The sequence below is a fragment of the Sardina pilchardus genome, chromosome 7 (assembly GCF_963854185.1).
Source record: "Sardina pilchardus chromosome 7, fSarPil1.1, whole genome shotgun sequence".
In the NCBI taxonomy this organism is placed as follows: Eukaryota; Metazoa; Chordata; class Actinopteri; order Clupeiformes; family Clupeidae; genus Sardina; species Sardina pilchardus.
The window spans coordinates 21,856,850-21,867,892 of record NC_085000.1 but is presented as its reverse complement, the minus strand read 5'-3'; the positions used below and the strand labels follow the sequence as shown (position 1 = coordinate 21,867,892).

The 11,043-nt window shown below is 48.2% G+C and overlaps 1 protein-coding gene across 1 annotated transcript in view; it reads left to right on the top strand.

Annotated features, from left to right (window-relative positions):
• The first annotated feature begins 4,580 nt into the window (after nt 1-4,580).
• Nucleotides 4,581-11,043, top strand: part of fignl2 (fidgetin like 2) — a 20,018-nt gene continuing 13,555 nt past the window's right edge. Inside the window, exons 1-2 of the mRNA XM_062541276.1 lie at nt 4,581-4,717; nt 6,783-6,924. Of these exons, the coding sequence (XP_062397260.1) occupies nt 6,900-6,924 (25 nt within the window). The 5' untranslated portion in view covers nt 4,581-4,717; nt 6,783-6,899. The remainder of the gene's footprint in view (nt 4,718-6,782; nt 6,925-11,043) is intronic.

The window sequence follows — 11,043 nt, the reverse complement described above, 5'->3', positions numbered from 1 at the left end:
AGCTTTCTCCACTAAGCTGAATACTATACACAAGACTTATCAACTTACTTTCATTTATTAGCTTTCATTTCAGGTCAAATTTCTCACATTATGCTGTTGACTGGTTGTTTTAGTCACCCAAAGACAAACACTGTCAATGTACTTACACATAAAACTGTAGGAGTGTTTGTCATGCTAAAACAGAAAAAAATATTGGTCAGTGCTCAAGATAAAACAGTGTGTTTTGTGGTAGAATTTATATGGGAGCACATTCATTTTGTCTATCAATAGTTTTTACATTTACAAGTGCAAATAGACACTTATAATATATGTAGAAACTAGTAAATCATTCAATTAATTATAACCTTCTCATAAACAAAAAATCTTGATGTTTCTTGCTAATTAGTTAATGAATGAATGAATGAATAATTAATTAGTTAATTGGTTAATTCTAGCCTTATCTAGCTTTACAAAAAAAGTGAATTTCCTTTTTTAAGTGTGGCCACATTTCGCCATGTGACATATGGGACATCTGAGAATGAGCACATGTCGTCAGGAGAGCCGTTCCCCGCGCACAACGGTGCTGTCTAAGAATAGGCACCTTTTATTTTAGAAGAGTGCAGAGGGAAAAAAGTATGACATTATTTCCTCTACCTACACCCGCCCCCCCCCCTCCCAAACCTCTCCCCACTCTGTGATGAGCTACAGCTGTCAGGCCTGTGCTCTAAAAAGACCCTCTCTAGCACCAGACTGCTCTAGTATGCTAAATAAGTGCCAGCACTAGCCACTAAAGATCTGCTCCACGACCACCACAGACCTGGTGATACTCCAATCCATTTTCTAGAGGAGAGTCTCTGCTATGCTATGCTATGCGCATTACCATTGTATTGATGGGCCTCTTGTTTTTTTTGCCTAGCTAATCAGTAATTGTGCTTGAAAAAGCCGCAGTGCTGGCAACATTTCATTCAACCAAATTACTTATTAGCCTGATTCATCAAATCATAGGAGCCAATCACTCAGGCCTGTGGGGTGACTGCGGAAAAGCCCCATGCGGAGGACAAGGGAGGAAAAACCTGCTGAATGTGGCGGAGGGCCTGACACTATCCGGGGAACAAGGTCAAACTCACAGATTATTTTATTTTCCGCCGTGACCTCGACCACCTCGGCTAAAACGCGGGTCAGCTCCGGTGCGCGCGGGGTCCTTTTGTTGTTGAATTATATCTGTGTGTTTGAGCGTAACCGCCCATGACAGCTCGGGCAAGTGTAGGAAGCCCCGCTTACATACTGTACTGTAAATGTGCTCTGGCTGCCTATGGAACGGAGCGGCCCAAATCAGGCCCAAATCAGGCCCAAATCAGGCCCAAAGAGCCCGCAGTGCAGGCTGCTAATGTGGGGGAGGGTTTTCTGATGGCACTTCACTATGTGCTTTGGGGAGAACCATATGTGAATCACAGGCTAAATGTCTGGGATCATTCATTCTCTTCTGACTATAACTGACATTTATCAAACTCACGTAGATAGATAGATCAGCCTACCTTAATCCCCTTTGCTCTGTTCCACTCCCTGTAAACACACACACACACACACACACACACACACACACACACACACACACACACACACACACACACACACACACACACACACACACAGCCTCTCTTTCACTCTTGTTCTTGCTCCCTCTCTCTCTCCGGGAAGTGGGGGACTTCTTTGTGCCATGGTAGTGCTGCTCTCAGCATGCCGTGTGGGTCCAGACTGCTGGGCTCAGCACTAATCGCTGATTCTCCCTGCGAGGCATGAGAGTGATGGGCCAACTCCAGGATAGGCAAGCGCCTCACACACACACACACACACACACACACACACATCCACTCACATACATAAATATATATATATATACACACACACACTCCATATATATATATATATATATATATATACACACACATACACACACACACACACGCACACACACACATACACACACACACACACACACACACACACACACACACACACACACACACACACACACACACACACACACACATCCACTCACATACATAAATATATATATATATACACACACACGCTCCATATATATATATACACACACACACACACACACACACACACACACACGCGCACACACACACACACACACACACACATACACACACACACACACACACACACACACACACACACACACACACACACACACTCACACACACACACACACACACACACACACACACACACACACATGCACTCACACATATATGTATATATATATATATATACACACACACTCAGCTATGCCTGCCCAGACGCGCACATTCATTATCAGCCTCTAATTACCAGTCTAATTAAGTGACACTTTAGAGCATGACCATGTTAACGCGCGTGATCAAATGATGGCAACGTGTACAAGATACATTGATCTTTCTCAAATGACTTGGCTCTGAAATGAGGGTTATAAAACAGCCCATTTCACCCGTCTCACCTTCCCCGCAGCAAAGTCCGAGCAGCACTTTTGCCGTCCCCCGGCAAAACTGCCCGCTTTTAAAAGGGCGTAAAAAATAGCCTCAAACCCACTTTTAGCGAGAATTTTGCCGGTGCTTTGGTGGCAGGCTGTGAACAACAGTGCTCCCGTCATCAGACAATGAAATGGGACTTGTAGTGGGCTGCTGATGGCCCAGGCTGATGCATGTTGGCTAGCCGCCCAGCCACGCTCGCCACTCTCAAGTGTACCCTCGCGCAAATGTTGCGCCATGCCAAGCCTTCGACGCAGCTCGGACAGAGAGGTTTACACATGGAGCGTGCAAGGCCGCGGCTCGCTATTTTTGGGGACGGGCGCACACACACACACACACACACACCCGGGCAGGCCTCACACGGCGCGGTTGTTTATGGGTAGCGTATGTGTGGACGGGAGATAAATTGTGCCGTAACTGGGCGCGGGCCGGCGGCCAACAGCAGCAGCAGCAGCGCCGCTCCCACCGGTGTGGTGCCGCGTGCGAGGAGCCGAGTGAGCCGAGTGTGTTTGGAAAGCTGTGTAACGCGAGCAGGCCGGGACGGCGGATCGCGCTCGGTGCTAGCATTCTAAAAACAGACCCCACAGCTGTTCGGTGCACACAAGCATGCACACACACACTCACCCATACACACACACCAACACACACACACACACACACACACACACACAAGCCACTCAAACACACTCACATATCACACATACATATACAAATACACACAGCATAGATGCATCCCTCAAGTGCTTTAAAAATACCATGCGTTCACAGCTCAACCTGGTGGACTCACCACACCTGTGGACGGGGACAGGAAGTCTCAGTAACAGGATATGGACTCTGGCCCTTAGCCCTGAGAACACATGCTAGCCGGCTAGCCATGGCTGGTGTGGTTCTCACATTGCTACATATTGATACACTTCCAAGCTGCCACTGAAGAGGATCCAGACTTAGATGCGTAGCATTTACAAACAATTTGACAGTGACTTTTATGTCAACTGTCACAAATGCAGTATGTAGGCTAGTAAAAACACTATTGGCAACATAGTATGTAGAATATAACACTACATACACACATACACACACACACACACACACACACACACACACACACACACACATATATATATATATATATACAATGTAGACAATGTAGACAATGTATAGTGACAACACAATGTTGTCAATATTCTTATTATGAAAAAGGTTTCTCATAATTAACCCTCCAAATAGGGCCATTGTAATGTTTCAAGGTATTCAGCGAATTGTGAATTGATGTTTTAAAATGATGTTACTATTAGGCCTTTCCATGGAAGCTATTTTCCTTTACTGCCAATGTCCATTTAATTGCAGGTTAAAATCATTCAAGTATCAAATGCATTTCTAAATATGTTGTGGAGGGAGTCTGCGGTGGATAATAGTATTATGTAATACCGCCCAGCTGAGCAGCAATAAATAACTAGAAATTTCTATGCTGCGTTATCGATTGGAAATAATGAGATTTTCTCCCCAGTAGTGAAATTAAACAATTTATGATGTGGGTGCCTTGACTGGGTCACTAAATAGAGATGGTGTAGTGGTGGAGCTGGGAGGGTGGGGGTATTTCCACCACCATCTCAAGGCAACACCAACACTCCCCCTCAACCCCTATCCCCCTCAAGGCTCAAGTCAAGCACAGTGTTTCCCTCCAACATACAACTCCTTTGGGCCTGCCCTCCCTCTCTCCCTCTCTCTCTCTCTCCCTCTTTCTCTCTCTCTCTCTCTGTGGATGTGACCAGGCAACAGAATTCAAGCCCCCGCTCTAAGCATGATTGGTCAGCTTGCCCCCCCACCCCTCCTGCTGCCCTCCTCTCATTCTCTCTCTTTCGCTGCTTAAAGAGTTTTAACAAAAACAGGGAGGGAGGGAGGGAGAGGGGGATGGGAATGGTGGGTGGGGGAGGGGAATTGTGTGTGTGTATGTGTGTGCTCTGTTGTCACTGGTTGGGCGAGAGAGAGGGAGGGAGGGAGGGAGGGTGGGAGAGAGAGAGAGAGAGAGAGAGAGAGAGAGGCAGGGAGGGAGGGAGTGAGAGAGTGCAAGAGAGGCAGAGTGAGTTGAGTCGAGTCCCATATGTGGAAAAAAAGCATAGCGCTGCACACACGAGCCTGTCTGCTCCAGGGATTATCTATCTGGTTCTGAATTTGTGCGGAGGAAATGCAGGGATGAATAGGTAAGCTTCTCTCTCACACACACCACACAACACACACACACAGACACACAACCCACACCTGTCCTCTCTCTCTCTCTCTATCTCTCTCTCTCTCTATGTCTCGTGTGTGTTCATGTTCTCTCTCTTGTTGGCGTTCATGGAGTGTTTGTGTCTCCGTTGCCGCTGGCTGAAGTTGTAAATGATTGAAAGTCACGGGCTGCACGCATGCTCCAGTTCTGTGTCCACACCTCTGGTCAGTGGTGCCGTTGCTGCCCTCTCCTTTGGCTCTCATTCCAGGACTCTGTCCTCTGGCTCTCTTAATGAGATCCAGGCTGCACACTCGCGTACACATTGCATCCAGGTGTCTCTCTTCAAAATGCTCCGTAAAGACAGAAGTTCTAGCCAGTGTGTTTGTGTATGCCTCTGTTTATGTGTATGTGTGTAAGTGTTTGTGTGTGTGTGTGTGTGTGTGTGTGTGTGTGTACGTGCATGTGTGTGTGTGTGTGTGTGTGTACTTAGATAAACAGAGCCTTGTCAGTCCACCTTTTGACTGGCCGTAGAGTTGTAAAGCTTGTTAGTTCACTGTTTTAGTAATTTGGTCCCGGGGGCAGTTTGGCAGCGGCGTGCTGGAAATAGACAAGAAAAGGCATGGAGCCACATAACTCCCAACAGTTTTTAGAACCCAACCACGGTCATGTGATCGCTTTTGGTCAAGGAGATAGCATGCCTGGAGTAACTAGAGTTACAATACTGCATTTGTTTTTTAAAGAGGCCATTCACTGCGTATTATGTTATCAGCATTTTTCCCTAAATGTCTTCTTTTGACCAGCTCTCTTTCATCTCTCTCTAATTACAATAATGGCACTAATTTAGCAATTACACAAAATAAAACAGGTTCAACTTGAGGAGCTGGTCAGTGGCTTTTTGAAGCAGTTTTCAACTATGTATACTATGTCTAAAATGTTAGTGAATGTGAAAAGATACATATTTTTGTAAAGACAATGTGAGAAACTCAGCCAAAGGACTTGTGTGTAAGACACTGGTGTAATGCTGTTGAAGGCAATGAGGTTTGAACGCACATTGTTTAAATAGCAGGATTATGCAATATTTTTCAGTCATGTGTGAGCTCCTCTATGCTCTACTATGAAAGCAGAGGGAGCCTTCCTATATGTGCACTGCATGTTTGGCGAAATCCTTGTTAGTTAGAAAGGCTTTTGTGTTTTCATTTTTAAATTTCTTAATTAGTCTTTATAAGTATCAATGAACACTAGCTGTGTTTTGAAAGCTGTTTCATTATTGTCCAGAAGTGTATGATGTTATTTGTAAATGTTTAAAACGTAAGTTAATTGTATATGCAGAAGTCACATTACATAGGTTTTGCGTTAAATGTTGAAAATGTCCATGCTAATTTAAATGTCTTTCGTACTGTAAAATGTTCCGGGTTTTGCATTTTCGCTGGGGCTGCCCGTAACAGAATCCACAGTAAGAGAGGAAAGCGAGTGGAAGATCACACACACAGCTCTGCTGCTGGTCTTAGCGGAGAGCGGAGAGAGAGCGGAATCTTGTGAAAGTGCGCTGCTTTGCTGCTCATAGTGAGCAGCGCACTGGTATGCATGAGGCTTTTTGTGTGGCAGATTTAGAAAGGCCCTCTTTAGAGCCAGGGAGAGGGAGGGGGGGGGGCTGTTAGGGGGTGGGGGGGGGGGGGGTATGGCTTCACAATCAGCTTAAAGGCTGCGCGCTGGCCTCCACACGGTCAATGGCCCAGTGTGCGTCAGACCCAGAGAATGCCACTGTTTATGTTTCACCGCGGCCCTGGCCAGCCTTTGTCAGGGCTTTTTTATCACACTGTTTGAGGCTGACCACTTGTGTGTGTGTCTTGTGTGTGTGTCTCTCTCTATGTGTTACTGTTCAGTGAGTGTCTTGTGTGTTTGTTCTGACGAATGGCTTCTGTTGACACTCCACATGATAAAGTGAAAAACATTTTTTTTCTTTTTTTTTTTGCCCATTTTGCTTCTTTTTTTTCTGAATGAGAGCTGCCGCTGTTTGGATTTCTAACGGTGTGTCTGTGTTTTGTGTCCCTCACCAGGGTTGGGTATTGTGAAGTCCCAGTACAAGCACAGGCCAACGATGGACTATAGCCGGACAGACGCCAACCTGGGTTTTCCTGCAAAACTGTCATCTTAAAAGAGACCCAGTTCGCAGAATGCTGAGTCCCATTGTCCCCTATAGTAAGTACCACAACCCCTCCTCATGTTATGTCACACACTGTGGACTTAGTAACCGTGGGTGTTTAACAAGCAGCAGGTTCAAAAATCAATGCTGTGCACAAGGCCTGACACTCATGTGCTCAAGTTGAAAGGTAAAGAAATGTCAAAGGAATAGTAAGGTTGGGCAAGTCAGGTAGAATTTATTCATTTGAGGTCCTCCCTTTCTTGTGTGTGTATGTGTGTGTGTGAGAAAGAGAGAGAGAGAGTTTGTGTGTGTGTGTGTGTGTGTGTGTGTGTGTGTGTGTGTGTGTGCATGTGTGCGTGCCCTGCACGCGCATGTTTCATGTCAGAGATGAGAGGAAGAGAGGAAACAGAGAGGGGAAGAGAGGGAGGGAGGGAGGAAGGTAGAGCAGGATGATGGCTTTAGCAGCAGAAGCCCCATGGCTCCAACAGTGTCATCCCCACAGACCTCTCTCAGTTCTCCTCTTCACTAGTTCACCCCCCCTCTCCTCTCTCTTCCCCTCCTCCTTCCCTCTCCCTCCCTCCTCTCTTCTATGCTGACCTAATAACTGACGTGTCCAGTTTTAGACCCCCAACCCCCTCCCCTCCCCCTCCCCCTCCCCTCCCCTCCCCTGTCAGGCCTTATTTCAGCTCAGCGCTCGACCGCTCCAAAACAGCATTGTCCGTCGGCCAGCATGGGGGCCATCGGCCGCCCGGCCACCTCTCGGGGTGCGGTGTCCATTCTCCGCCGGGCCCCTCGGGCCTCCCGGTGGTGGTCCTCTGTGTCCGCCGCGGCTGCACAAGAAAAGAGAAAAGGGGAGAGAGAGAGCTCCCGCCGCACGGGCCAAATCAGATCAATTTAAAAGCGCGATTGCATAGCCGTGAATGGAGCCCGCTCTCCTCGCGCACATAAAACACACACTTGGCCACGCGCCGGTGCCTTTCATTACGCCGCGATGAGACGTCCGAGGGAGAGAGAGAGAGAGAGAGAGAGGAGGATTTAGCCAATGATTCGGTTCGGCATGAATAGTCCTTTTGAGAGTGGAATCCTTCACGAGGATGGGGTTTATGTTTTTATAACGACAGGATTTCTGAGGATGGCAATTCCTTTTACTCTAGCTTTATGTTGGGAGGGAGCTTTTTACAAGAAACTGAGATTGGACAATGGATTGATGGTGAAGGGAGAGATACGCACACACTCACACACACAGAGATATTTATGTACATAATTATTTTCGGAGAGCTTTTCAGCAAACAATAAACCCAGATTATCAGGCCAGATTATCTGCAGAAGTTCCTCGATAGGTTGGGCTGAGGGCAGGCCACTGAAAGCCATGTCAAGCGTTCGTCGTGCTGGTCTGGAATTCACATAACGTTCCTCCCCGGTCCTGACTGCCTCCTGTAACAAGCCTGGCAGCATTCTAGAGCATAAACCATGTAATAATTAAACAGCTTTCACACCATTTGTCAATTTTCATAGCTGGCGGTAGACAAAAGCCTCCTTTTGTCTTGCTGACTGTACATTGTCTCTGTCCTTTGGGGGTAAAATGCATTTTGCGAATCAGTTCTGAATTGATTTTCCTAACCTTAGAAATATCAATAGCATAGGAAAGCAATGCGGCGTCCTCATCCATTAACTTTGGGTTGATCTGAAAAGCCTGAAGACGAGCCATTGGCCCGGTGGCTCCCAGGAGTCCGACGTTTCTCCCTTTTGTGTGCCAGTCGTTTATTTTCAAGAATGTCACAAAGCCCTGATGGAATATTTGGCATTCCTTTTTTTTTCTTCCCCTCTCCTGCCTGGACCCTGCTCTCCGAGGCCTCACGTGTGTCTGGGTCCTCAGAAGAACAGAAATACTAGTGCAGTGTGTTAGTCTGAAGACAAGCCAAGTCTGCCTGTGTAGCAGCATGTGTTGTAGGGCATGGCCCAGAGATGGCCGTCTGTTTTATTTATTAACCCTGGTCATAGTGATTGAGACTGGGAGACTGGGAGTGAGAGGGAGTGCTTCTCTGGTGTGTGTGTGTGTGTGTGTGTGTGTGTGTGTGTGTGTGTGTGTGTGTGTGTGTGTGTGTGTGTGTGTGTGTGTGTGTGTGTGTGTGTGTGTGTGTGTGTGTGTGTGTGTGTGTGTGTGTGTGTGTGTGTGTGTGTGCGTGCGTGTGGTGTGCGTGCGTGTGTGTGTGTGTGCGTGTGTATGTCTCTGTGTGTGTGTGTGTGTGTGTGTGTGTGTGTGTGTATGTCTCTGTGTGTGTGTGTGTGTGCGTGTGTATGTCTCTCTGTGTGTGTGTGTGTGTGTGTGTGTGAACAGGCAGCACAAGACTGGACATACGGGTGTTAGATGTCTGCCATGTTGACTCTAGGACTCCTTAAGCACAGGGGAATTCTGCTAGCTGCCCCTCCCGGACGGCTCTGTTCTTCCTGCTCCTCCTCCCTCTGCCTCTTTTCTCCTTCTTTCTCCCCATATTTCCCCCTGTTTGTAAATCAGGCCAGGGCTGCTTAGCTTATGAGGTCTCCATGTGAATAATGTCATGTCCATGCTAGAATGTTTTTTTTTTTTTGTGGAGAGAAGGGCCGTTCTCATCTGTGAATGACGGAGTCCCTTTAAGATCCTCGGCGCAAACAGTCAAAACATTCCCTCACGAGTACACACGCTCATATGTGAATTGACCGATTCACACAAGCACACACACACACACACACACACACACATGCACAGAATTTGCATGCACATATACATACTGTCTTTCAAATCGTATGTACACACAGATGGTTATCTGTGGGTACACTACTCTACTCACACACACACACACACACACACACACACACACACACACAGGATCATACAGACAAACCATTCACACATGCACAGTGAACACACACACACAGACACACACCCACACACACCCACACACACACACACACACACACACACACACACACACACACACACACACACACACACAGGAGCACAGAGAGGTGTCCTCTGTCCACTGTCTGCGTCCTCCCACCGCCTGCGTGTCCACTCCGTGGCTGCACCCCTGTCTCTTCCCCCCGGTGTGCGACGGCGGTGCAGGCCGGAGCTGCAGCAGGAAACCTGAGAGAGATTCCCGGGGCCATGGATACTCCTGCAGGGATTTGGGCCACAGGATCCGTAATCTGCACTTCAAACGGCCTCCTAAATCAGTCCCAGGCCAGCAGCCTACCGGCACCCTGAGCCTCAGCTCCACGCCAGAGAGAGAGAGAGAGAGAGAGAGAGAGGGAGTCGCTGGGCCTGGCGTGACCCAGAGAGATGAAATAAACACACACACACACACACACACACACACATATATAAACACACACATACACACACACACACACACACGTATGCGGACTCATTATCACCCCCACCCCCGCAACCTCAGTTTCTGGGACACACATGCCCCAGATCCAGCAGGCTCTTATCCACGATGATCCCATCGGCCGGGAGGACACCAGCAAGATTGTGAAGGGGCCAGTGATGTGATGTGCGCCTGTGAGGTGTGCGGGGGTGGTCATTAAGAGCCTTTTGAATGAGGCGAGGCGCGGGCACTGACGAGGGCGAGATGGGGCGGGGGCAGGGGGCAGGGGGGGGGGGGCATTAAGATGGGGGAGCCGGAGGCAAGTGGGTGCCAGAAGAGCAGGGTAGCTCCGTTAGTGTCGTTAGCGTAGCGTGCCCCCTTCCAACACATGCCCTCTAATGAGAGGCGATATGAAAGGCGCGCTGGAGGGCTGGGGGGGGCGGGGGGGTGGGGGGGGGGGTCTTGAGTAAACAGTGAGTGCGCTCAAGTGTCTCTTTGAATGAGGGGCTGGGGTCATTAGCGCTGGGTGTGAATGGGGTTTAATTAGCCCACAACGCACTGTGTGTGTGTGCGTGTGTGTGTGTGTGTGTGTGTGTGTGAGAGAGAAAGGCAGAGGGAGAGGGAGAAAAAGAGAGAGAGAGAGAATTAGCGAATAGAAAAGTGCACAGCTCCGCAGAGAGACAGAGTATCAGGTTAGAGATGCATGTACCTCTGGGTACTAAAAGCCCGGGGCATCTCCCCCCACCCTCACACACACACTTCAGCGTCACAGAGGGCTGCTCATTAGGCTAAATCTCGGGAGCAATTAAGCTCCCAATCAAGGCA